The sequence below is a fragment of the Mus musculus genome, chromosome 15, assembly GCF_000001635.26.
Source record: "Mus musculus strain C57BL/6J chromosome 15, GRCm38.p6 C57BL/6J".
Taxonomy (NCBI): Eukaryota; Metazoa; Chordata; class Mammalia; order Rodentia; family Muridae; genus Mus; species Mus musculus.
The window spans coordinates 85,769,131-85,797,048 of NC_000081.6; the positions used below are offsets into that span (position 1 = coordinate 85,769,131).

At 45.8% G+C, this 27,918-nt stretch overlaps 1 protein-coding gene across 14 annotated transcripts in view; it reads left to right on the forward strand.

Moving 5' to 3' along the window:
- The window catches only part of Ppara (peroxisome proliferator activated receptor alpha), a 71,942-nt gene that overhangs the window by 34,221 nt on the left and 9,803 nt on the right, over positions 1-27,918 (forward strand). For 7 of the 14 annotated variants that reach the window (XM_011245517.3, XM_030248421.1, XM_011245516.3 and 4 more), the window contains exons 3-6: positions 8,391-8,637; positions 17,978-18,138; positions 19,849-19,987; positions 21,710-21,912. In XM_011245517.3, coding sequence (XP_011243819.1) covers positions 8,430-8,637; positions 17,978-18,138; positions 19,849-19,987; positions 21,710-21,912 — 711 coding nt within the window. In that variant the 5' untranslated portion in view covers positions 8,391-8,429. Of the gene's footprint in view, positions 1-2,186; positions 2,968-2,999; positions 3,152-6,598; positions 6,689-6,863; positions 7,971-8,390; positions 8,638-17,977; positions 18,139-19,848; positions 19,988-21,709; positions 21,913-27,918 lie in introns of those variants that run through there. The other 7 variants (XM_030248422.1, XM_030248424.1, XM_030248423.1 and 4 more) reach the window with 5 other exon arrangements.

Here is a 27,918-nt window from a genome sequence, read left to right on the forward strand (position 1 = left end):
TGAATGCAATAACAGCATCTATCTCACGGGGCTGGGCAAGGATGGCAGGAGCAGGTAGATATTAGGTACTTAGGACTCAGGGTGTGGCCCACGATAAGCGCTCAGGAGTGTTAGCCATGCCGCCATCACCCACACCACCAATGTAATCGGCCACATCTCTGGTTTACAGCAGTGTTGTGTCTGACAGATACCTAATAGTGACTACTTACTAAATGATGGGAGGAAAGGGCCATGAGACTATAAAAAGATGGAGATGTGGGAACTTAGCGATTCACCGCAAGTTAGATATCTAGAAAAAAGTGCTGTTAAGTCCCACCTGGGGAAACTGTATTCACCAAAGAGAGGTACATCCGAATGTTGCCGAAGAAGGCATTCTAGAACCTTGGGGAGACGGTGCACAGGGTGAACAGGAGTTCTGCCCCACTCTCACCCTGTGGATGGCTTTCTGAACCCATGGTTATCAGCCAGAAGTTATTTCTCATCAGCGATTTGATGGTGTTAACTCCTTTTCTCTTCCTGTAGTTGCTATTGAGAAACTCAGTAAACTTTCCCATACGTGAGCCCTTGCAAGTGATGTCCTTTACCTCTGCTGCCTTCTGGAGAATATCAGTTGGTCCACAGCAACTGGCCTTACTGTGTCTCTGTCCTCACCCTGTCTGGACCCCGTTGGACCCTGGTACCTGTGAATTCAAGGCTTCCTTCTCTGAGGAATTTTCTTGAATTCACGGAGGGTTTCCCTCTGCTCTGGTCCCAGAATCCTCCTGCTCTTGGTGGAATTCACCTACTGTAGGTCCATGCTCAACTTTCCTCACCCCCACCCCCCTCTTTGCCGTAGTTTGTGAGACAGTCTCTCAATGAACCTGTCATTCCTACTGCCCAGCACTGATGTCACAGACATTGTCACCACACCCTGCTCCTTACATGGATTCTTATGGTTCAACCTTGGGTCCTCATGCTTACATTCTGGGTGTCATGGGTGTCACTGCTTCTGCCAGTTACTAAGCCAGGGTCCTTGTCTGTCCTAGGCTCAGCTGCAAATGCCTGATGCAGCCATCTTCACATGCTGTCACCCTCCTTCACGCACCCCCCCCCCAGCTCTTTTAGGTAGCCTCTGGGTGTAGAGGGACAGGCTGACAGTCTCTCGAGGACTTGGGTCCATCCTGCTCTTGTTCTGTGAGTGCAGATCTCACCCTGCTGCTGGGGCAGTCCACATGTGACTCTCAGTATCTAGAGTTGCTGTTCCACAGTCTGTATAATTTGGAAGAGAGAGCTAGCCTAACCCTAACAAGACTCACCCTCTTAAGATGGTGCCGCTCTTGAAGTCCAGCAGCTTCCAGTCTTAGTAAGAGGATGGGAGACCTGGTGGGAAGGGACCAATCAGGAGCATCAGTTGATGGGCATGTGATGGAGGCTGTGTTGAACCTACCAGGCATGCGTAAGACTCCCACGAGCTACAGCTCATTGACAGAGTCTTTGTGACCAGCAGAAAGCCTGCCCAGCTTGGTTTTCTGACTCAGAGTTGAAAGCAAAGTAGTGGTGCTTTTAAAGTTATGTTTAGGGCTATTTGTTACAGTTGTAGCTGATACAACTCTTGGCTTAGCCTGGCTGTCCATCATTGCTTATTTTTCCCAGTAACATCTCGGGTCATTCATGTATGTGTGCTGCTCCCTTCTCAATGAGATGCCCTTTTCCCTTTTCTATTGAGTTTCTGGTCACCTTTTAGGCTTCATTCCTGATCTCTGATCTGCCATAGTTCCCATACAGCACCCTGATCTCCAACTGTTTGCTTACGTGTACCTCTTATGGTAGCTGGGCAGATGACGCTGCTCTCTTGAGTCTTTTTCTGCTTAGTGAGTGAGACCCATGATTCCCACTCCGCCTTGGTACTAGGAAAATTCAAGTCATTTTCACTGAGGACATGACACTAGGGGCCACTTAGTAAATGTTCATCTTTCCCTGGTCCCTCCTTTCTGCCCAAGCCCACTCTTCTTTCCAATGCGCCGGTCCATGGGATCCTTCAAGACCGTATGTAGTCTCTGGTGTTGAGCACAAGCATTAACTTAAGTGGATACTTGTATATGTCTCATAGAATTCATAAAACATGGTCTCTCTTCCTAAAAGCATCAATAGGTTAAGTCGAGAGAGAGAGAGAGAGAGAGAGAGAGAGAGAGAGAGAGAGAGGATGTGTCCTTAGATGACTGTCTTCACGAATCAGATTTTTTGTGCCAGCCGCCTTTTGTGCCAGTTTTACACGTGGCAGGGCCATCGATCTGTGGCTCCTGTCACCTGGCTGCTAAACATCACAACATCATCCCCATGTTTGTACATTCTGTCTGTACAGGATCGAAGCTTCCAAACGACAAATCCAAATGCCTCGTTAGTTGACTTTTGATCCTTGTGACAGACTCCTGAACTCAGCCAGCTCTGATTGCAACAGGCGCAGAATGTGTCCAAGCTTGTAGCTTTTCCTTTCACCATTTTTGACACCATTATTCACAGAGGCAAGATTACATCAAGACTTTAAAGGCACGTTGGGTTTCAAATGGAAGTGATAAGCCCCATCATGTAGTGGGGACTTTGTAGAAAGAAATTTCATGGGACGTGTTCCTTAGAAGAACTGGGGACATTCATCTTATGCTGTCACAGTTGGGCTGTGGAGGCTCAAAGCCACCGTCTTATGCCGCCCTGCCTCTCATGCCAACCATTTCTTGTGATCACAAGGTTTCAAGGTCACGCCTTCAGCGTTGTTGAGCAAGAACCAGGTGATGGGGAAATGATTGGAGCTGTGTTGGACTTGACTTGTTAAAGTACCCCCTCCCACCCCCCTTTTTTAACCATTGCTACGTGCTGACCTTGGCCTTGGGCTTCCCATGTGTTTTGTGGGCATTTTCTACACTGACCATTGGCATGTCGATCACTGTGTGGTTGGTAATGATTAACCTATTTTGTTGGACCCCTGGATCATAGGTAAAGGTACAGGGGAGGCGTCTGGGGCTTTTAGTTTGTTTATTCCGAAATGTTATTTTAGATCCTTTGCCTAGCTGAACTCAAAGATGTGTAAATATGACTTTGTTATGTAAAAAGAAAAAACCTGCCTTTGTAGACTAGAATTAGTGAGTCCGGAGCCGCCTGCTGGCAACTTGCTCCCTCGGTAAGACTTCCTCTTTGGCCTTTCTACCACTCCCTTAAACCTAATCAGACTTCCTCTAGCAGTGGAAGGGTTAAACCGGTTTCTCCAGGTTTATAGTGTTGAGCTCTGGGAGGCAATGAGCTGAGGAGTACTGTCCTGTGGCACAGTAAATGAGGGAAGAAAAAGAGAGGGCACAGTCAGGAAGCCAGAGTCGGTGGCTGTCTGGATGCCTTTGTGACCAATGTTGTCGATCATTTATTCATGGAAGGCACGGAACTGTTTTCTGTAGCTGCTTCAAGTGTCCTGCTCGGCGCTAGTCAATAAGTAGTTCTAGAAGATATCTAGGAAGTGACTTGTCGATCCAAGAACCTCTGTTAATAATACAGAGGTTTGGCGATGGGTCCAAATTAACCCACAGTAACTTTCCTAGTGTTTCTTGTCTGTCTGTCTGTCTGTCTTTCTCTCTTTCTTTCTTTCTTTCCTTCTTTCTTTCTTTCTTTCTTTCTTTCTTTCTTTCTTTCTTTCTTTCTTTCTTTCTTTGTATAGTTCTGGGGGGGGGGGCGCTGATCCAGGCTTCCTCTATGCACTCCAGCAGTAGCCACACCCTAACCCCAGTCTTTTATTCCATCCAAAGGACGAAGCCACTTCATTTTCTCCCCTCTCCTTCATCCCTTCTTCTTCCTCTTCTGCCTTTTCTTTCCTCCCTTCCTTTAAAAGGTCTTTCTATGTGGCCCAGGCTATCCTGGAACTCACAATCCTCCTGCCTCAGCCTTCCAAGTAGTCAGGTTTCCACAAGTGCCACTGATTTGGTTTGGTTTGGTTTGGTTTGGTTTGGTTTGGTTTGGTTTGGTTTGGTTTTGAGACAGGGTCTTACCATGCAACTCTGGCTGTCTTGGAACTTGCTATGTAGCCCAGGCTAGTCTCAAACTCCCAGAGATCTGCCTGCTTTTGCCTTCCAAGAGCTTTGATTAAAGGTGTGTTTCATCACACCTAGCTACCTGACTGGTGTTGTTGAAACTTCTGCACTATCCTGTGGCACACTTGGTCACAGGACATAACCAAACCTCAGCGTTTGTGGATCTAAGGGGAAAGTCAAGAATGCCAAGCCTCCCGCTCCTCTGTCTCTTCATGTTTGCTGTCTGCTGGGTACCAGTTTTCACCCCAATGCCAGGGAATGCACTGGACCTGTCTGGCCACGTCCTTTGCTTTGCATTGAGGGGTTGATACCTGGCATCCCTTGTCTCCACAGCTCTCAATTTATGACTGGGACCTTCTCTGTTCACTATTCTGTTGAAATCTTTATTATTATTATTATTATTATTGTTATTATTATTATTATTATTATTATCCTTCTTACAAACTTTTTTGGACCCTGTAATTATACTCCACTCTGGAAACTGCAGGTCACGTATCCAGTGCAGAATTCCCCTTGACTCCTGTTCTGGGTATTCACTGCCCAGATGTTGTCTTAGGATGCTGGGTGCTGTTTCACTGACTGGGTGATACCCGAGTAGTAGCTGCTCATACAGAGCCACAGTGAGCTCTCACGGAGTCCCACAAACATGAATGCTAGTTCTGTAACAAGAGTCGAAATTGCTTTTGAACACCTGCTCCGTGGTAGAGATTGTTCTGGAAGTATGCTTGCAAAAATCACGCAAATACACCCCTTGCTCTATCAAGACCTACAACCTAACAGGAAAGGCAGACATAAGAAGTTACAATGACCACATGTAGATAAGGGCCTAAGAGATTTAGGACCCAGGGGTGGAGGACCTTAGAGCAGAATGAGCCCCTCTTGGCTTGCTTCATACAGTAGGTGCTCATTGTACGGTTCGCAAGGCATATTAGCTGATTCATCCAATGCCGTAGAGAGTGGCAGCATGCACGCTTCTTCAGCATAAAAGGTTGTCAGTGAACACCCAAATCCCCATGTGCTTTTACCCTTTCCCACCATGAAACTGCATGTCTGTTTCTTTGGCTTCCTATTTACTGAACGCTCTTAAGAGTTTTTAAATGGTCAACTTCTTAATTCCCAAAGGAATATTGCCGTTACTTAATTCAGTTATCCCAAGCCATGTGGGCAATGCTAAGGTAGGGTTTCTTCCTCATTACCCTACCGTTCTGGAATATCTAGGGCATAGGACACAGTCACTGGCTGGCCTGGCCACTCTTCTCCACGAATCAGCAATGGTGGTGAACTGTGGATATTGGACACAGTGGTAAGACTGTCCCGGATGTTTTTGCTCTCAGAGTCTGCGAGGATGCCAGGGCCTGACAGGAAGCTCAGGACCAGTGTGTTGGGGTGTGCTCATGTGACCTCTGTTATCTATCTGGGGGACTCATTCAAAGGGAAAGGCTCTTATCTGCCCTGGTTGGAATCAAGAAGGACCAATGTATTCCTCGGTGTGTGCGGTGCCAGGCCCTGCGTCCAGAGTTCACGCTGAGATTGCTCTCCTTTCGAAGCTGTGTTATCTCATCTCATTTGTGCATGGCAAGAGCGGGGTTTCTCTTGTAACCCAAGTCCTGGTTATTCCTTAAGAGCAACCAGTCAAGTGACATGATTCCCAAACACTGGGGCTCCCTGAAAGTCATGGCAAGGAGGCCAACTCATGGCCTTCGACCAGTGCCCCTGGTCTGTGGGAATAAAGGCTGCTATCGGAGGCAGTGACAAAAAAAGAAAAAAAAAAAAAAAAAAAGGAGAAGGCGCCGCCCCACTCTCCGCACAGTCTGCCCAGCCGTGGCCTTCTCATAGGGATGAACTTCATGGCTGATACCACGATTGGCGCTTTTGAACCTTTTGTTCATGATGAAAATAACTTATGTAATGCTTATCACTCCGCTATCTGGCTTGCCAATTAAAGAGTGAGTCCTTTGTGCATAATGCAGAATTAAGTGTGCATATGGGCTGGGGTAAAAGATCTGTTGGTGGAGTGTGCTGGGTGTGCACGAGGCCACCCTGGGCTCCATCCCCAGCACTCACCACCCTGCCAAGTAATAAAGTAAGCACAGGTTTCTTGCGTACCATAACATAAACACATCATTATCCTACAAAGGTCAGTGATTTTGTAGGGGTGGGTGCAGGCGTGTGCATGCACGTGCCTGTACATGTGTGCCTGTACAGTGTGCCTGTACATGTGTGACAGATGTGCCTTTACACGTGTGCCCCATACACATGCTTGTCTAGGTCAGTGTGAGCTGCCTTCCTCAATTATTTTCGACTTTACTCTTTGAGATAGAGTCTCATGAACTTGGATTCAGCTAGGTTGGCTGACCAGCCTGTCCTGGAAATCCTCCTGCCTCCACCTACTCAGTGCTGGGATTGTAGATGCACACTGCCATGCCTGGCTTTGTGTGTGTGTGTCAGTGATGGGATTTGAACCCATGTCCTGGAACCCTCACAGCAAGCTCTTTCTTTACTCACTGAGCCATCTCCTCAGTCCTGGGATGATTTTGTCTCCCTGTGTGTAGTGATCTCTTACAGTTTCTCCCTGAGGGTCATGAGCACCCATGACAAACTGTCAGGATTCCAAGCTCCAGAGGTGAATTTCACAGAAATAGGTAATTGTACTAACTTTTCATTTCTTTTTATTATTATTATTATTATTATTATTTTATTTGTTTGTTTATTTATTTGTTTGTTTGTTTTTTTCAAGACAGGATTTCTCTGTGTAGCCCTGGCTGTCCTGGAACTCACTCTGTAGACCAGGCTGGCCTTGAACTCAGAAATCTGCCTGCCTCTGCCTCCTGAGTGCTGGGATTAAAGGCATGCACCACTCATTTCTTGAGGAAGCCAAACCATCTCTCTTCCTCTGAGATTAAAAAGTTTGTTGACAAGAGGCAAATGGGAAACGTGGCAATGTCAGTTCACATGTGTTCATTCAGTGCTTTGGGAAATGTTCTTCAGAAGACGCTGGCTCTCTGTGGTCACAGCATGACAGGAGCTGCAGCACTTGGAACCCACAGCTACCCCCTCCTCCTGCCCACCCCCACCACAGCCGCTCCCTCCTCCTGCCCCCTCCCCCTAGTCCAGCTGGGTGGTTGGTGACCCTATCAGGCTTAGGGGAAGGAGGCTGAGTCAGGGCCTACTGAAGGCAGCTGTGAGACAGTTTAGGCAGAGCTGCAGAGGTGAACCTCCCAAGAGGCCTAGTGTGATCAGTTTCCATGGGGCTGAAGGGGCCATGACAAGTGCATGATGGGAAGAGATGAGGTCCAAAGGGCTGAACTGACATGCTAAGGGGATTGGACTTGGGGCTGGAGGGAATAAGAAGTCATTTAAGATTATGTATACTTATTTATATGGAGACTTTTTTGGTTTGAGGGGTTTGTTTCGGTTTTGTTTGGTTTTGGTTTGTGTTGTTGTTTGTTTGTTGTTATTTTGCTTGCAGGTAAATAGAGGTTGATGTTGCCTGGGACTTACCTACTTAGATGTCTTTAAAACTCCACAAAGCATTTGTTGCTATGTCATTTATTTTCTAAAACCATCTACTATACCCTGGCCTTCATGTGTATAGGAAGAGCACTGGCTGCTTATTCCCTCCCCCTTGATGCCTCTCAGTCAGGCCCAGTGGCCTCCCTGCTGATCCTAGAATGTGCTGGCATGCACCGGCACTTGGTGTTCTTTTTGCTGGAACATTCTTCTCCAGGACGGAGCCCACCCTTCTGGGGCTTCCCCGAGTGAGGCATCTGTTCCCCATCTGCTCCTGCTGTATCATCTCACCCCCAGCAGACATCCTGTTCAGTTGGCCCCCACCTGTGTCCCCATTGGAAGGCCTGTTCTAGGGAACGTGGACTTTGCTCTTGTCCATGGCTGGGAAGCTGAGCTCAGTGTACTGGACAGACAGTAAGCAATGAAGGGTTGCCAACTGCACGGCAGCTTGGCACCTTCTGTGTTTTATTGTTTAGAAATTTAAAAATAGATATTAATTTTATTTTGTGTGTTGTATGAACATTTATCCTGGATCTATACGTGTGTACCAAAACAATGTAAATGCCCACAGAGGTCATAAGATCCCCTGGAACTAGAGTTACAGATGTTTGTGAGCTGCCACGTAGGTGTTGGGAATGGAACCAAGGTCCTCTGCAAGAGCAACAAGTACTCCCAACTGCGGAGTCATCCCTCCAGACCCTGTTTGGAGAGTCTAATTACTGTGCTTTCGAGAGTCAAGGGTAGAGAGTCAATGCTGCCACTGCTGAGATTTGAGCTTAGACAGTGATGATTTCAATTCGTAACAGAAAGTGAATGGCTATTTTCCTCCCACAGCTTAGCGCTCTGTGGCCTGCCTGGCCACATCCATCCAACATGGTGGACACAGAGAGCCCCATCTGTCCTCTCTCCCCACTGGAGGCAGATGACCTGGAAAGTCCCTTATCTGAAGAATTCTTACAAGAAATGGGAAACATTCAAGAGATTTCTCAGTCCATCGGTGAGGAGAGCTCTGGAAGCTTTGGTTTTGCAGACTACCAGTACTTAGGAAGCTGTCCGGGCTCCGAGGGCTCTGTCATCACAGGTAAGTGCTGCTTTCTAGGAAGATCTCTCTCTCTCTCTCTCTCTCTCTCTCTCTCTCTCTCTCTCTCTCTCTCTCTCTCTCTCTGATGCCATCATTACAATCAAATTAATGACCACACCCAAAAAAGCCAGCATGGAGCCAGGCGTGGTGGCTCGAGCCTTTAATCCCAGCACTTGGGAGGCAGAGGCAGGTGGATTTTTGAGTTCGAGGCCAGCTTGGTCTACAGAGTGAGTTCCAGGACAGCCAGGGCTACACAGAGAAACCCTGTCTCGGAAAAAAAAAAAAAAGCCAGCGTGGTGCTCCCCTGCAATGCCATCCTTCCTACTCACCACGTAACTTCTGGTATGCTCTCTACCATTGTGGGCTAGTCTGTGTTTCCCAGAACTTCGTCTAAACGGCACAGTTTTTTCTAAACAGGCCTCCTCTCTCTGTGGGATCCCTTTGCGATGCCTCTGCTTCATGACACGCATCTATACTTCAATCTTTGCCGTGTACTGCCTGACATGCTGTTGTTTCTGTCTCTGTGCATCTTGCTGTGAACACTGGAGCTATGGGCAGGTCTGGGCTATTGCATACAGAACTATTACGAAGAGTTACATGCAAGGCTCCATCCAGATATCTGTGTCCTATACAGAGGAGTGGGAGGGCTGGGATAGGAGGGCAGACGTTTGTGTTAGTTCCCAGGAAATGCCAAACCCTTTCCAAGACGCAGTCCCCACCTTCAGTGTGTGAGTCAGCCCCTCCCAGACTCATCTTCAGAAGGTGGAAGCACCCTAACCATCTTGTGGTCATCGGTAAACCGACTTTAGCCATCTTGTGGTCATCGGTAAACCGACCTTAGCCATCTTGTGGTCATCGGTAAACCGACCTTAGCCATCTTGTGGTCATCGGTAAACCGACCTTAGCCATCTTGAGGGGAGTCATGGTGCTTCAAGGGACAGGTGTTTTTGTTTTTGTTTTTTTTTAAGATTTATTTATTTATTTATTTATTTATTTATTTATTTATTTATTATATGTAAGTACACTGTAGCTATCTTCAGACACTCCAGAAGAGGGTGTCAGATCTTGTTACAGATGGTTGTGAACCACCATGTGGTTGCTGGGATTTGAACTCCGGACCTTTGGAAGAGCAGTCGGGTGTTCTTACCCACTGAGCCATCTCACCAGCCCGTTTTTGTTTTTTAGATTCAGGCTTTCTCTGTATAGCCCTGGCTGTCCTGGACTCACTCTGTAGACCAGGCTGGCCTCAAACTCAGAAATCTGCCTACCTCTGCCTCCCAAGTGCTGGGATTAAAGGCGTGCGCCACCACTGCCCAGCCAAGGGGGGCGGGGGGTTTACTGTGCCAAATGGCCTCTGATGCCAGAGGGCACTGAGCATCTTTTTGTGTGATAGTTTGCCCTGTAACTTTTTTGGGTAACTTTTCTGTTCAAATCATTTACCTGCTTTTACTTGGGTTGTGTGTTTTCTTACTACTGATGCTAGAAACTTATATCTGCAATCTGAACAGCAAGGAGTTCGTTAGATAAGTGATCTATAAATACATTCTTCCAGCCTCTACTTTATTTTTCCTGTTAGCCAAGTTACTCAATAAAAAAAATCAGTTCCTCATTGATGGAGTCCAGTTATCAGCGTCTTTCCTGTGGTAGTCTGTGCCTTTTGTGTCATATTTAAGAGTTCTTCACTTGAACTTCTAGAAGTCTTAGGTTTTACGAGGAAGTCCAATATTCCTTGGCTTAAATTTTTTACATACATATCAAAGTTCCTTTCTCTCTTTCTCTTGCATTTTTGGGGTTGTTCAGGCATAACCGACAAGGCCGCTCAGCTGTCCCTGGGTCTCTGGAATGGGGGGACAGTTGTAGGTCTGCGTCTAAGTCTTTGCTCAGCTCCGTCCTTCCCTTTCTTTCACTGAACACCAATCCCATGGTGTTGGCATTTCCTGAAAACTTAGCAAACATCTGTCCCACGTAAGCAGCTCTTCTACCCTCAATGTGTTTACCCAAGAGAAGAATGTAGACAGAGCTCTGTGTGTGTGTGTGTGTGTGTGTGTGTGTGTGTGTGTGTGTGTGTCTGCTCACAGTATGTCTATGAGCAATAGCCCAGTGACACATAGATAAGTTCTTGGGTCATATTCTTTTGGATAGTCTAGGACTTCCCTACTTTTTGTACTTTATATATACTTTAAAATCAGCTGGTCAGTTTAGTGTGTGTGTGTGTGTGTGTGTGTATATGTGTGTATTTTTATGTATATGTGTGTAGGTGTATGTATATATGTGTATGTATGTGTATGCATATATGTGTGTATGTGTATTCATATGTGTGTATGTGTATGTATGTGTGTGTGTGTTTGTATACATATGAGTGCAGTTGCCTGTGGAAGCCAACTACATCCTATTCTCCTGGAGCTGGAATTAGAGATGAGTGTGAGCCATCTGAACCCCGTGCTGGGAACCCAACTTGGATCCTCTGGAAGAGCAGCAAATGCTCTTGCTCACTGAGCCATCTCTCTAGCCCTGGTTGAAATGAATTGGTCAGTTTTTAAAAATAAATTGTTTTTAATTCTATGTGCATTGCTGTTTTGCCTGCATGTGTGTCTGTGTGAGGGTGTGGGATCCCCTGGAACTGGAGTTGCAGACAGCTGTGAGCTGCCTTATAGGTGCTGGAAATTGGGTCCAGGAAAGACCAGCCAGTACTCTTAATGACTGAGCCATCTCTTTAGAAGATGGCTCATCTTCTTTTTTTTTTAAAAAAAAGGCAGCTAAGCTTCTGATTGGAGTTACACATACACACACACACACACACACACACACACACACACGGTCAGTTTGGAGAGAACTGACATCTTCTGGTCTGATTCTTCCAATTGGTCCCTGAAAGAAGGGTTCCTCCCTTACCTGGTCCTCTTCATGTCCTTCAAGCAAGGGTTATTCTGACTCATACCCAGGCTTTTACATTTTACATCAGATTTGTATGGAAGCATTTTATGCTTTTGATATCATAAATGGTATTATTTTGCATTTAAATTTCTGATTATCCAGTGCTATGTATATAAGAGTATAATCATTTTTAATGCTAATTCATAAGCCTAATTAGATCTGGTGAATTCTTTACAGATTCTTTAAGATTTCCATGTGAGGGCTGGAGAGATGGCTCAGCGGTTAAGAGCACTGCCTGCTCTTCAAGAGGTCCTGAGTTCAGTTCCCAGCAACCACATGGTGGCTCACAACCATCTGTAATGGGATCCAATGCCCTCTTCTGATGTGTCTGAAGACAGTGATACAATAAATAAATAAATAAATAAATAAATAAATAAATAAATAAATAAGTCTTTCTAAAAAAGATTTCCATGTGAATAATGATGTCATATGCCACAAAGACAGTTTCCCTTCTTCCATTTCAAGATGGGCCTTTTTAGTTTCCTTTATTACATTGTTATACTGGTCAGAATTTCCAGCACAATGTTAGACAGGAATGGCAATGCCTCCTCTTATTACTGATCCATGGAAAAGCCACACAATCTTTGCCACAGAATGTTCTGGCTACAGTTTCTCATAGACGCCCCTCCAACAGTGTTCTTATAGGGTGCTTAGATACTTACCGGACTGATGGGGTTACCTTCATGTCCCAGTGTGCTATTCTTATTAGGCATCGATGTTAGATATGGGGAAATCTTTATGATGATTAAAAGGGTTTCCTTCTAGTTGGTTATTTAGTTAACTTACTTACACATTACTTTTTTTTTTTTTTTGAAACAAGGTTTCTCTGTGTACAGCTGTCTTTTGAACTTGCTTTGTGGACCAGGCTAGCCTCAAACTCACAGAGGTCCACTTGCTTCTGATTCCCAAGAACTGGGACCAGAGGCATGCACTACCACTGACCGCCTGGCCCCTTTTAGTTTATTAATATGGTGAATCACACATGTCAAAGATTAAGCTAAGATCATATTCCAGTGGAAAATGTTAGTTTGTCCTAACGACTCACCATCTTGGTATAGAGTTTAATTGTCTAAGATTTTATTAAAGGGGGTGTTGGTTTTTGTTTTTAGAATCTCTCTCTGCCTTTGGACTTAGGTTGATTCTTGCCTTGTAAAAGGAGGAAATCCACCCCCCCCCCTTCTCTTTTTTGTTTCCTGAAAGTTTTTCTGTAGACTTGATACTTGAGTTTCCTTGAAACCTTGGGAGATTTCATAGATGAAGAGATCTGAGCCTGGCGTTTTCTTAACTCACAGCTTCTTCCTCCCTCCCTCCCTCCCTCCCTCCCTCCCTCCCTCCCTCCCTCCCTCCCTTCCTCCTTCCCTTCCTTCCTTCCTTCCCTCCTTCCCTCCTCCCCTCCCTCCTCTCTCTCTCTCTCTCTCTCTTTCTTTTTTGATAGGGTCTTACTACGTAGACCAGGCCTTGGCTTATAGAGATCCACCTGCCTCTACCTCCCAAGTGTTGGGGTTAAAGACATAAAGGTTGTGCCACCCCACCCAGCAGGAGTTTTCTTTAGAGGAGGACATTTTAAACTATATATTCAACTTCTTTCCTAGGAAGAGGGAGGACTGTTTATTTTTTACCTCTTTGCAAATGCTGATAATTTGTTTCTGTATTAGGTTCTCTATACAAAAAGACCATATACTGTGTGTGTGTGTATAGTTGTAAAAGGGAGTTTATTAGGTTAAAAAGAACATACACTGTGCATTTTTATTGTAAAGGGGAGTATATTAGGTTGCCTTACACGATTGGAGGCTGGGTGGTACCCAGTGGCTTTCCCCATGCTCATGAGCCAAAAAACCCAATTCCAGATCAGGGACCCCAAAGTCTCAAAACATAGAGGATCAATCAATCTTAGTCCAAGGCTGCAGACCTGGCCACTGCTTGGACAGCACTAGTGTATGTAGCTGGAAGCCTGAAATAACTGTCTGGTTTCCACTGGTGGTGGCGGCGGCCACAATTGTACTTGCTCAGAAAAAGGGGCGCTTGCACACACTGGCCAGCATCTCTCCTTCTTTGCCTTTATCCCATCTGGGCCCCTGGCTCATGAGATGATGCTGCCTGTACTTAGGGCCAGTCTTTCTCCCTTAGTGGTCCTTCCACATGTCAACCCTAATAGACACACCCAGATGTGTTCTTCACTAGTCAACCTCTTAGTCAACTCTCAGCACAAAAGGATTGACAATGAAGACGGCCACAGTATCTTTCAAAGAAGGTGCTAGTTCCATCTAACCTGTTGAACGTATGCGTAGGAAGCTATCCCTAATGCTTCTTTATTGCTACTATAATATTTAGGGAATCTGTAATGCTTCTGTTAGTCCTGCCTTAGCTTCATTTCTGTTGATGTGATAAAACACGCTGACAAAGCCACTGAGGGGAGAATGTATTGTTTAAGTTATGGTTCCAAGTCACAGCCCATCACAGCGGTGATGTCGGCAAGAGAAGCTGAAGGGAGTTGGTCGTATCACATCAATTACAGGAAGGGAGAACAATGGGTGTTAGTGTTCAGCTCATTTTTCTTTGATGGAGAATCTCTCCAATTTTTTTATTTGCCTGAGTGTACGTCTGCATATGGTGTGTGTGTGCAGTGCCTGTACCAGCCAGAAGAGGGCATTGTATCTCTTGTGGCTAGAGTTACAGACAGTTGTGAGCAGCCATGTAAGGTGGTGGGAATTGAACTCCAGTCCTCTGGAAGAGCATCCAGGGCTCTTAACTTGAGCCCTCTCTCCAGCTTCCACTTTCTCTACTCTTACATAATTCAGGATCCCCTGTGTAGGACATGGTGCTGCCCACAGTGGGTGGATCTTCCTACCCTCAGTTAACATGGATTGGTGTTATTCTGTAGGTATACCATGTTTCCTTTCTTATTCATCCATTGTAGGACACCAAGGTCGACTCCGCATCTCAGCTATTGTGAATAGTGATATGTGGAGTGCAGGCATCTCGTCAGCAGATCGATTTCGGTTCCTATGGATATGTTTTCAGAAGGATGGTGGGGTTGTTTCAGTCCATGGTTGTTTCACCTTTTATTATCAGAGAAAGCTCTATACAATTTCCCACAACAGCTGTGCTAATTTTCATTCCCATTGACCCTGTGCAATGGTCTCCTCTGCATCCTTGTGACACCTGCCACTCATAGTGTGTGTGTGTGTGTGTGTGTGTGTGTGTACAGGTGCACACATGTGCCTTTTGATAGTTTCTATTGCTGTGTTTTCCAGTCTGACAACCTTTTCTTCTGTAGTGTTTAATCTCCCTGGTTTGTTTTTTCACACCACGTATTGTAGTTTTTAGCACTAGCACCGTGATCTGTCCATTCTTTTCACCCTCATTTCTATACAACACACCCAGTCTTCTGTCTCCCATCTTGGAGTCTGATCAGAATAACTCTTTAATGCCTTGGCTACAAATTCTATCATCTGTGTCATTTCTGGGTTTCTTTCATTTATTTCTCTTCTCATCAGGAGCCAAAATTTCTGTTCCTGTGCCTTGTAATTTTTGTTTTATTGACTGGCACTTGCTGTGAGCTCTGTGGTGTGGTGGGCTCTGCATTCCACTAGGCATGCCCAGGCTTTACTCAGAGATGCAATTAGGTGACGGCGAAATGTCTGATCCTTTCCGGTCCCGCTTCTTGCTTTGTTAGATGGAACCATCTTACTTTTACTTGAGAGGTGATTTCCTCAGTACTAAAGCAGTAAGTGCCTTGAGTGCTGCCCTTGATGCCCTGCACAGTCAGGAGCATCCATTGGGCAGGGCAGAGACAGGAATGTGCTTGGTCCTGGGAGTACAGTTCCCTGGGACCATCCTGGGGTGGCCTCTATAGTTGCCTTTTTGTTTTGTTGTAGTGTTTTCTTTAATTTGGGGTGTGTGTGTGTGTGTGTGTGTGTGTGTGTGTGTGTGTGTGTGTGTATGAGTGTGTAAGTATGTGTGTGGGGTGTCAGAAGACAACCTTCGTGTGTCTCTTTTCCTGCTTGGGTTTCTGGAATACAGAAAGTCCTTTTTTCCTACCACTGAACCATTTCACCAATCTGTTGGGTTTCTTGATCTTACTCTGTTCAGGTCTTCCTCTGTTGTAGCTCAGGCTGTCCTGGAACTCACTGCGTAGTTCAGGCTAGCCTCCAACAATCACACATCAATCTTGGCTACTTCCAGCTCTTAGCAACTAAGTATGAAGCTCCTAGAGCCAAGGAGATGGTTCTGTGGGTCAAAGAGCTTGCCGTGTAAGCGTGAAAACCTGAGTTCCAAACCCAAAAATGTGTTTGAAAGACAAGGAAGGCAAATGCAGTGGCGTGGGATTGAGATGGCAGTGCCTTGTGCAGAGAAGGCCAGCCAACACAAGGGCCTCCAAGAAGCTCTCACTCTAGCTACTCCGGTGCACAGACCATGAGCAACAGAAAAGAGGCCTGGTCTCAAACAAGGTAGAAGCTGGCAGCCGATGTCCAAGTTGTCTTCTAACCTCCACTTCCATGCCACTGCATGTACACGATAACACTTGTACACAGAACAGTGTGCACACAACAGTGCACACAGACATACACATTATACACACAATTTTATAGAAGAAGAAGAAGAGAGAAGAGAGAAGAGAGAAGAGAGAAGAAGAAGAGAAAAGGAGAAGAAAGGAGAAGGAGAAGGAGAAGGAGAAGAAGGAAGGAGAAGAAGGAGAAGAAGAAGGAGGAGGAGGAGGAGGAGGAGGAGGAGGAGGAGGAGGAGAAGAAGAAGAAGAAGAAGAAGAAGAAGAAGAAGAAGAAGAAGAAGAAGAAGAAGAAGAAGAAGAAGAAGAAGAAGAAGAAGAAGAAGAAGAAGGGAGAAGAAGGGAGAAGAAGGGAGAAGAAGGAGAAGAAGGAGAAGAAGGAGAAGAAGGAGAAGAAGGGAGAAGAGAGGAAGAAGGAGAAGAAGAGGGGAGAAGAAGGGAGAAGAAGGGAGAAGAAGAAGAAGAAGAAGAAGAAGAAGAAGAAGAAGAAGAAGAAGAAGAAGAAGAAGAAGAAGAAGAAGAAGAAGAAGAAGAAGAAGAAAGGAGAAGAAGAAGAAAGGAGAAGGAGGAGAAGAAGAAGAAAAGAAGAAGAAGAATAGAACTTCTGTAACTGCTCATGTTGTTTATTTTTGTTCAGATCTGTTCCTGAATCAGCTGGGGAAGTAAGCAGAGATGCGATTTTTCTCATGACTGTTTGGCTTTAAATGTGGCTGTCTCTTTCTGCATGCACACTGGCCAGGAGTGACAGCAGCCACTCCACAACCCTGCTGGCACTTCCATCGCAAGTTTTGGAGAAGTTTAGTTTAATCGGTACGCAGTGATAGTCTCTGTGGCTTTAACTCAAAGTCTGGTAAGGACAGTGACACTGAGTGTCACTCCATACACGCACTCACCATCTGCCTTCGTGGGTGAAGTATTTATTCAGGTCTATTGATGACTTTTTAAAAAGGGTATGTTTATTCATTATGTATACAATGGTCTGTCTGCATGTACATCTGAAAACCAGAAGAGGGAACCAGATCATACTATAGATGGTTATGCGCTACTATGTGGTTGCTAGGAATTGAACTCAGAATCTCTGGAAAGAGCATCCAGTGTTCTTAACCTCTGAGCCATCTCTCCAGGCCTCTGTTGATGTTTTTTTATCTGTGTTGTTTTCTATTGGTTAATTTTAAGACTTCACCGCATCTTTTAGACACTAGACTTTTATTGGGTGGATTTTTAGATTTATCTTCTCCCAGGCTCTGCCCTTTCTCTTTTTCCCTGTCTTTCCTTTCCTCTCCTTTTTCAATTCTCTTTCTCTGTCTTATTCTCAGCATGTTTTTTTTTCTCCCCTCTCAACACACACTCTTTTGGTTTTCCTTCACTTTTCTCTCCTATTTCTCTACATATTCTCCTGCCTCTTCTGCCTCCATCTCTGCCTCCATCTGTCTCTGTCTCTGACTCGGTCTCTGTCTCACTCTATAGCCCAGGCTGGTCTTAAGCTCACAATCCTCTTACCTTAGCTATTGGATTTTAGGGTTGAAACCATTTGTCAGAACACTTGTGGGTATGACTAGTCTATTGAAACAGTGACAACAAAATTGGAAAGCAGCCAGCTCTGTGTTGAGCCCATGGCACGGGAGGCTGGGGCCCCCGTGGAGGTCCTGTAATATGGCCTCTGAAGAACTGGAGATAGGGTATGAGTCAGGAGACAGGCTAGCACACGTGAGCCTCAAGAATGGTGGCACCATGATAAGTAACCATGGGCAGTGTACAGCCAGGGGCGGGGCTGACTCAAGAGAGGCACCTGCTCACATCACACATCCCCCTCTTACGAAAAGGTATCTTCCCAAAGATCTGATTCTGTCATGGGTGGTAACACCCCAGGTTTCACATACTTTCCTCTTCCATCTGTAGACACCCTCTCTCCAGCTTCCAGCCCTTCCTCAGTCAGCTGCCCCGTGATCCCCGCCAGCACGGACGAGTCCCCCGGCAGTGCCCTGAACATCGAGTGTCGAATATGTGGGGACAAGGCCTCAGGGTACCACTACGGAGTTCACGCATGTGAAGGCTGTAAGGTAAGGAGGCCCTGGGGGGGAGGGGGAGGTGGCCACACAGCTCGACGCCTTTGCTCCTCTACGAGACGGCTGTCAGCACTCCTAGGCCTACAGAAGGAGCAGAGAACTGGCTTCTGTGGCAGGTTGACTCCCCTTCTGACAGTCTAGGGCAGGTTGCTTTGCTGTACTTTGTAGACATCTGAGAGGCGCATATTCTTTAAACCAAAATGAACAAGGAAACAAAAAGAGCAGTCCATTTAAAAATGACTCTTCCCATGGTACGAAGTATAGACTACGCACTTTACCTCAGGACCACCCCAGAAGCCAGCTAGAGCAGAGGTGACCATGTAGAGGAATGTGTTTACCTGTGACCTCAGGACCTCTCCAGAGGCCAGCTAGGGCAGAGGTTACCATGTGTTGAGCAAAGGTGTTCTGTCCCTAGCTCTGAGTCCACGGTACCTAGCTCCTGTAACTGACCTCCAGCCAGTCACTTCTGGCACAGACTGACACCCTCCTAACCCCCTGCACCCTCCTGTTGTAGCTTTCTCCCCAGTGAGAGTCAACTTGACCTCTAGACAGGCATGAGCCCGCCCTCGTGTACAAAAAGTGAATCCCCTTCTGCTGCACGGACATTTTCAAGTTTGTCAGTTCATGGACACCACGTATGGAAAATTGAGAAATGTACATACTCACTTAAAATCCAAAGGCTTCCTTCCTAGTACCTCCTGGAAGTGTCCAGGGTCTGAGGAAATAGTCTAGACTTTCCGGTACCTTCTTGAAGAAGTGTTGCCATCTCTCTTTGGTGGGCCTGGTCTTACAAGCCTAGTGCGTGGTAACAGTGAGCCCAGATCAAAGGTCTGACGCTCCCTGGCATTTAGAGCCCTTGCTTCTCGCTCTTCCTCTCCATCCCATAGGTCCTTCTGACATCCTACCTCACACACCTAGGTGAGGAACCTCCCCCTTCTGGTCCTCCAGCCCCCAAGAAAGCCTTGAGAGCCCACTATCTCAGGCTAGAGGAAGAAGCAAAAGCAAAGAACCCAAAAAGCCAAAATAAACCCCTTCCTGAGTTTTCTATCTGTGTAGCCCTTTGGGATGGGGCCCTCCATCAAGGCCATGTCTAATCATCCTGGCTTTTTTTGAGCTCAAGCTCTGTTCTTCCTGGGTATAGCCTTGACGCTGCTATAAAGCAAGAGTTGTTGTTTCAGAATAGCCATTTTCCTCTCGTTATAACGTTTTCTCTTAGGGACTTGGTGTTGTCTTCCCCGGGCTGGTAGGGTCTTTCTAAGATCGCTCTGAACTCTGCCTTAGCACATCAGTTTCCGTTTTCAATGTAGAGACATACATTTCCTATTTGCCCCAGTTAGACGGGACTTTTCTAGAACTTCAACACATAGTTTCTTAGAGATGGTAGGACTGGGCTGTGGCTCAGCTGGGAGAGAACTTGCCTAGCATGCATGAAGCCCCGGGTTGGCTCCTCAGAACCCCATAAAGCCAGGCATGGTGGTGCTTAGCCAAGTGTGTCCAGCACTCGAGAGGTGGAAGCAGGAAGGTCAAGAGTTCAAGCCCGTCTTTGGCCGCCAGAGCAAGCTCTTTGCCTGGCTGGGCTCCGTGAGGCCCCGTTTCAGAACAAACCAGTCAGTCAATTGAATCCATGAGAAAGCTGCGCGAAGCCCGTCTGGAGGCTTACCCAGAGTCCACGTTCTTTATTTAAATTATGTGTTGACGTCACAGGGCTTCTTTCGGCGAACTATTCGGCTGAAGCTGGTGTACGACAAGTGTGATCGGAGCTGCAAGATTCAGAAGAAGAACCGGAACAAATGCCAGTACTGCCGTTTTCACAAGTGCCTGTCTGTCGGGATGTCACACAATGGTAGGTAAGGCTGCTGGGCAAACTGTGTCAGTCCATGCCTCAGTTTCCCCTCCGTGATCAGTCAGAGCAGCTGTATTGTGATTGGGTGTGTTGTGCTGTGTAACTATCTCCAGCAGCTGGTATATTTAGCAGAGCACTTGAAACTCTTATGGTGAGACATGGCTGTCAACTTGGAGGTCACTGGAGTGGCAAGATGTCACATAACCACTCTCAAATGTGTGTTGGTTCAAATATTGTACCATACTGTGAGTTTCCATTTTTTCAGTCATACTATAATTTAGAACATGGTTCCCAGTGAAGATAATTCATTCATTCATCCATTTAGCTTTTGAGATGGGGACTTCAAAACCTATCTCTATATCTATCATCTACCTATCTATCATCTATCTTTCCTATCATCTATCTACCTGTCTGCCTAACATCAGCCTTTTAATCATCTATCTATATAGATAGCTATCTATCTATGTACTTATTTATCTATTATCTGTCTGTCTGTCTGTCTATGGTTGGTTTGTTTTGTTTTGTTTTATTGTGAGACAGTCTAACTATATAACTGAGGGTGATCTTGAACTCTTGGTATGGAAATCACTATGTAAACCGGGCTGGCCTTGAACTCAAAGAGACCCACTTGCCTCTGCCTCCATGGAGTGCTGGGATCACGGACATAGTGCTACATGCCTATAAGCCCAGCACTCAGCCTGCTGATGCAAGAAGATTTTTGAAATTTCATGGCCAGCCTGGGCTACATTGGAAGACCCTGTCTTTAAAAAAAAAAATTAGTGCTGGGGATGTCCCTCAGCTGGTAGAATGCTAACCTGCAGTGCATGAGGCACTGGGTTCATGAAGCTACGTGGTCCCAGCACCACAGAGACCTAGCCTGTAGCCTGAGCACTGGAGGGGCTGAGGCAAGCTGCTCAGGAGTTCAAGGCTATCCTGTATTCTATAGTTACTTGGAAGTGAGCATGACCCACTATATGAGACCGTCTCAAAAAATACACAGACAGATAGACAGACAGATGATTAGTAGGCAAGTGGTATATAAATAGGTACATAGCTAGCTAGCTATATAGGTAGATGATTACTAGGGAGATGTTAGGCAGACAGATAGATGATAGATAGATGATAGATAGATAGATAGATAGATAGATAGATAGATAGATAGATAGATAGATAGACAGATACATACATACATACATACATACATACATACATACATACATAGACAGAAGAGAGATACATGGATAGATAGATATAGATTGATGGTAATAGGTTGATAGGTAGGTAGGTAGATGGATATGAGATAGCTAGATAGCTATGATATATAGATAGATACACAGATACATAGATAGATACATAGATAGATGCATAGATAGATACATAGATAGATACATAGATGCATAGATAGATAGATACATAGATAGATGCATAGATAGCTGCATAGATAGATACATAGATACATAGATGAAAGAAATGATAACTTACTTTCATTCCCTTCTCCTTGGCCAATGGCCTACCTGAGGACAGTAAGCCATCCCATTGATAAGTTGTGTAGTTGGTTTTCGGTCTCTGTAGTAGAAAGTTTGATGGTCATGAGGAATGGGTTGGTTTAGCTCGCCATTCCTAGTGTGACCTACCACTCTTTCTTTTGCCTCTGCCTTGGTTTTTGAGTGCCTTGACCATTTCTATATCCACCCCCTTGTTCCATCTTCACCCCAACTCCAGCAATTCGCTTTGGAAGAATGCCAAGATCTGAAAAAGCAAAACTGAAAGCAGAAATTCTTACCTGTGAACACGACCTGAAAGATTCGGAAACTGCAGACCTCAAATCTCTGGGCAAGAGAATCCACGAAGCCTACCTGAAGAACTTCAACATGAACAAGGTCAAGGCCCGGGTCATACTCGCGGGAAAGACCAGCAACAACCCGGTAGGTGCTTCTACTGCCCTTGGTACCTTGAAATGTCCCTTGGCGATATGTCAGCGCCAGTCACAGGGAATGGCTGAGAACACTGTCCAGTGCAGGAAATAGAATTTATCTCAAAGTCCAAGGAAGGGCCATGGAAATGCATGGGGCCATTCTGAGGTTCTAAGATGTACTTTCACACCAACTGCTGCCTTCTTGCCTGGGCTCGTCTCAGCTCCTAGCAACCTAGGCATTATAAAGGCTGTGTAATTGATACGACAAAAATAATCTAGTTAATACCTTACCTAGTATCGGGGTGTTTCTTAAGTGCGTTCTAATCCCTATTTAAAGGCTAGAAACCAAACCTGTTGCTTCCCTACTCAGAACATTCTCGTTCTTTCTGGTAATGCCATACCTACCGTCTTTGTTACCTTCTTGCTTTTTCTTCAGTATGATAGCTCAGGTCTTGTGGGGGGGGGGCCCTTTGTTGACAGGAAGCACCTGGTGTATTTCAGCTTGCCCCCATCTCTGCGGCTCCTATAGCACTTGCCTGGCTTGGGACCCACAGTTCCCACAGCTAGATACACCTGTATGTACTCTAGAAGGGTACAAGAAGGGGGTCAAGAGCCATTTTCACAGAGGGAACAGCCCTCCTTGGCACATGAGGACTCTTGCCTGTATCCTGTGTGCCTGGAATGACTGGTTTATTTTGCGCCAATGAATAGCTTGAAGATTTCCTCATTTGGAATTACAAGCTAGAATTTCTAGTCACAGGAAAATGAAGGATTTCACAAGATACGTGCTCTAATGAGCAAGCCCGACCTCTCTTTTACTGGGACTTTTAATTCTTTAGTAAATTCTCCAATGAAGTGAGTTGAGACATTTTAGAAGCTTCCAGCAAACCCCACACCAGGTGGACCCAGAGGCTCTTTACAATTAGAGCAGGGTTTTCACCCTTCCCAGTGCTGCGATCCTTCAATACAGGGTTCCTCAGGTCACGGTGATTTCTCCCCCACCACCATAAAATTATTCCATTGCTACTTTGTAACTGTAATTTTCTACTGTTAGGAATCACAATGCAAATATCTGATACTCAGGGCATCTGATATGCAACCGAAAGGGGTGTCGACCCACGGTTGGAAAGCACTGAGTCAGAGCCTTTCTAGATCACAGGTTAAAGTTCGCATTTCTGTGATGATGACCACAAATGAGGTAGATCAGAATTTCCACTTAAGACCCTTTTATGTCTCCCTCAGACTCTGAGACTTAGAACAGACCTAAGAGTCAGCTTTATTTGTACCTAAACACTCTATTTGGATATTGGTTTGATTCCTGCTGAGTCGCCTCCATTTTCTTCACCACAAGGTCCTTAGGAAGGTCCCACCATCCTCTGTCAGAGCTCAGGGGAATCAGGACTCACATGGAAATGAAAGATAGCATAATATTCCGGGGCTGGGGGCTGCTGTAGGAGAAATACAGACTAGAGGGAGGGGCGAGAGATGTCTCAGAGGGTACAGTGCATCAGGACCTGAGCTTGGATCCTTGCACATACATAAAAATCCAGATGTGGTCACACACATCTGCAATCCCAGCAGTGTGGAAGGTGAGACGAGAGGACCACTGTAGCTTGCTGGACAGTGAACTTAGTCACACACACTTAGTCGCTTCAGGTTCGGCAAGAGAACTTGTCTCAAAAAATAAGATAGAGACAGACTGAGAGAGACAACCTACATTGACCTTTGCACCCTTACGTACCCAGGTACCATTCAAACACGTAGATACATACGTATCACACATCAAACATCACACACCTACACACACACACACAAACACACACACACAAATTAATGGCTTATGGCAACTAACTGCCTGCTTCAGCCACAAATATCTATGCTGGGGCCAGCTTGAGACACAATATCTAGCTGCTTCTGACCACACAGTTGGCCACAATCACTTCCTACTTCCAGTTCTCATGTCATTTCAGAGGCCAGGCCTTCATCTCTTCCAGCCCAGACTGCTGGCCCGCTTCCCAGAACTTGCTGCTCCAGTGTGAGACCCCATCTTTCTTCTTCCAACTGTGCCCAGCCTGGGAAATGTCCAGGTGGCAGAGTGCCTACCACCAGCTTCACTGTCCTTGTATGTCTGTAAGATTCTGGTCTTGTTGCTGCAGTGACATCAAGAGACCATAGACCTTTGATAAGATTTAAAACATTTATTTTGTGCATATGTGCATGCCTCTGTGTGCGTGAATATGTGTGTGTGAGAGAGAGAGAGAGAGAGAGACAGAGACAGAGACAGAGACACAAAGAGAGAATGTCTCACTAGCCTAGTGCTAGTTTTAAACTCATGGAATCCTCCTGCCTCAGCCTTTTGAGGACTAGGATAATGGTTATGTACCTCCATGCCCAACCAGGCATAGAATTTTTAAAGAGTTATTGTATTTTTAGAAGAATTTTTACGTGTACTGGTGTTTTGCCTGCATGTGTGTCTATGTGAGACTATCAGCTCCCCTGGAAGTAAAACTACGAACAGTTTATGAACTGCCATGCAGGTGCTGAGAATTGAACCAGGGTCCTTTGGAAGAGCAGCCAGTACTCTTATCTGTTCAGCCATGTCTTTAGCCCCAAGTTATTGTATTTTTAGTCACGTGCAGGTGTGTGTGTGTGTGTGCACATGTGTGCATGTGTGGTGCCCACAGAGGTCAGAAGAGGGCATCAGAGCTAGAATTATAGACATTGTGAGCTGCCCAGTGTGGTACTGGGAACTGAACTAAGGTTCTCTTAAAAACAGTGCTTGCTCTTAACTGCTGAGCCATCCCTCCAACCCCATAGCTCAGAATTCTTAATTGTCTTTTCAAGAGGGGCCACCTGTCCATTTTGCTTCACCCTGTGAGCTGTGTAGCCAAGGCTGCCCTCATCCTTGAAGCTGCCCTATAGTGGCAACCATCAAGCCCCCTGGAGCTTACTTTACCTCACATCTCCCTTCTGGGAGAGTTCCAATGCATGTTTATCCTGTCAAATACTCTGGGAGGTCACAGCCCCTCTCATTGTGTTGCTCTAAATCTTGGCTATTTGTTTGCTTGCTTTCCACTTTGATTTCTGCAGAGAGTACATTAAAAAAAGACCATGATGAGAATGAGAATAAAGATACTGTCTTAGTTAGGGTTTCCATTGCTGTGAACAGACACCGTGACCATGACACCTCTTATAAAGAAACACATTTAATCAGGGCCACTTACAGTCTCAGGAGATTAGTCCATTATCATCATGGCGGGAAGCATGGCAGTGTACAGGCAGCAGAAGGAGACTGTGTGCCATACTAGGTGTAGCTTGAGTGTAGGAAACCCAAAGCCCACCCCCACAGTGACGCACTTCCTCCAACAAGGCTACACCTCCTAACAGTGCCACTCTCCATGGGCCAAGCATTCAAACACATGAGTCTATAAGGGTTGTACCTAGTCAAACCACCACATATAGCAATCACAGAGAAGCACACACACATCCCCCTAAACTTTTAACTCATTCTGATGGCTCCTAACACCCGGCATCATGTGAACGCTATGGAAATGGTTGTTATACCTGACTTTTGAGGCAATAATGACAAGGAAAGAAAGGTCTCGGGTCAAGGGTCTGCCTCTCTGCTAGAGAAGCGTTCCCAGCACATACCAGGTCCCGAGTTCAGTCTCCAGTATCACAACTAATCCTTAGAGGAAGTGCTCACTCAGTATAGGCACTTACTTTTAATTAATCAAAATTATATTAAATTTAGTGTGTGTGTGTCTGTGTGCGTGCATGCGTGTGCATGAGAGAGGGGCATACACGTGGCATGTGTGTGGAGGTCATAGGGCTTCTCACAGGAGTCCGTCTTCTTGTATTATGTGGGTCCCAGGGATCACACTCAGGTTTTCCAGCTTGGAAACAAACACTTTTACCCACCAAGCCATCTCACCTGCCCTAAAAGAATCCACCAAGATCAATAGACCCGCTGCGCTTCTGTCGCCCCTTTAAGTCAGACTTTTTATGTTTTGTTGTTGTTGTTGTTGTTGTTGTTGTTTTTTCTGAAACATCACTGTTCCCAAATTATCCCCCAAAAGTGGTTATCGGGCCAGTTATTAAGGCCTTTAGAGAAACTCTTGTGTGTGTGTGTGTGTGTGTGTGTGTGTGTGTGTGTGTGTGTGTGTATGTGTGTGTGGCCTACCTTGTTCTGACTTGAAATGTTCAGCTTGGCTCAGAGTTTTACCCACAGAATGTTGTCACTTGCCCATGAGTCACTCTATTGAGTTATTTCATGAGTATGGATACTTTTCCCACACATACATCTTTGTACCACATGTGTGCAGTGCCCTTGGAGGTAGAAGAGGGGTTCAGGTTCCCTGGGAGTAGAGTTGGAGATTGCTATAAGCTACCGTACTGTGAATGCTTGCTTGGTGGAACCAGATCGTGTGGAAGGCAGGTAGTGCACTTGCCCACTGAGCCATCTCTCCAGCCCCACAATGAGCCGTCTTTACTACACCATCATCTTTCATCAACCTAGAATCAGATTTTTTTTGGTTCAGCGCTGTACTCCACATTCAGGCTCTACTTAGACACCTCACAGGAAATCATTTCTTCTCCACGTGTCCTCCTGCCTATGTACCAGGCTGTCTTGACTGTATATCTCTCTGAGGTTGCTGAAGATGCCCTTGATGGCCCAGCATGGGGTGGGGCGTGTCACATACCTCCTAGGTGGCTGGAATGCTTCATCTCTGTGCTTAGATACATCCGGAGTTACTAAAGCAATACCTGACCACCTCATTAGCAATCTGTGCTCACCCAGTATAGACATTGTGTGTGTGTGTGTCCTTGTGGTATACACAGTCACAAAATTCAGATCTCTTAATACGACACTACTGCTTAAAAAAATATGAATTCTGGCCAGGGGTGCTGGTTCTTCTCAGTGTTCCTGACATTTAATCCCTCAGAATGCAGTGACTGCAAACAATATGCCCCAGTTTATATTTTTAAACTATATACATTTGTGGGGTAGAGTTTGGAAATTAGACACAAGTACAAAATGTGTACTGATAAAACCAGAGCCCAGTGTATGACCACCTCCTTAAGCATCTGTCATCTTGCATCCAGAAAATTTGAACTCCCTTTAAACTCCTCATGAAACTCGTAAGGTATCTGGAGTCAGTGGAATTACTCCCTCTCTATCCCCCTCCCTTCTCTCCAGAATCTCCTTCCTGCTCTCTGTTTCTGAGGTCAACATTTTTAGTACCCCCATGAGCAACAATACTCCATGTTTGTGTCCCCCAGTTCCATCCATCTGGCCACAAATACCAGGGCATCTTTTTTTTTAATGGCTAATATTCTCTTAGACATATCCATTCATCCATCAGTGGCCATCCTGGCTGAGTGCGCATTTGTCTCTTGGGAGTGGTGTAGCCATCGCTATGTGAATGCGTCATCTCGCAGCTAATTGTCTTTGGTCACTTTATTTGCTTGTCCCATTGCTGTGACAAAATACCTGGCAAGTGTAAATTAACATTGGGTTCATTTTAGCTTGCAGTTTGAGGGTCAGGTCCCTCATGGTAGGGAAGGCAAGAACATGAGGCAGCTGGTCACATGGTAGCCACAGCCAGGAAGCAGAGATGAACAGTCTGGAGCTCTAGCCTAGGGAATGGTGCCCCCCACACTCAGGGTGGATCTTACTTACGGTTGTCTCATAGGTGATTCTGAATCCCACCATTTGACAATCCGGATTAACCATCACACACACACACACACACACACACACACACACACACACTCAGAGAGAGAGAGAGAGAGAGAGGAGTGACAAAGCTGGCCTGCTCAGTAGACTTTATAAAGTGGCAGACCTGCAGGTGTGGATGCCATGGTACTGCATCGGAAAGGGAGCCCGGCTGGGATCTGGGATCTGGCCCTTGTTCCAGGACAGGCCGCTGACACAAGGCTTGTGTTTTCTGCACTGGAGGGCGGTCTCCTTCTTGCTCTATAGAGCTGAACAAGGCCTGTTTGCTGATTTCTA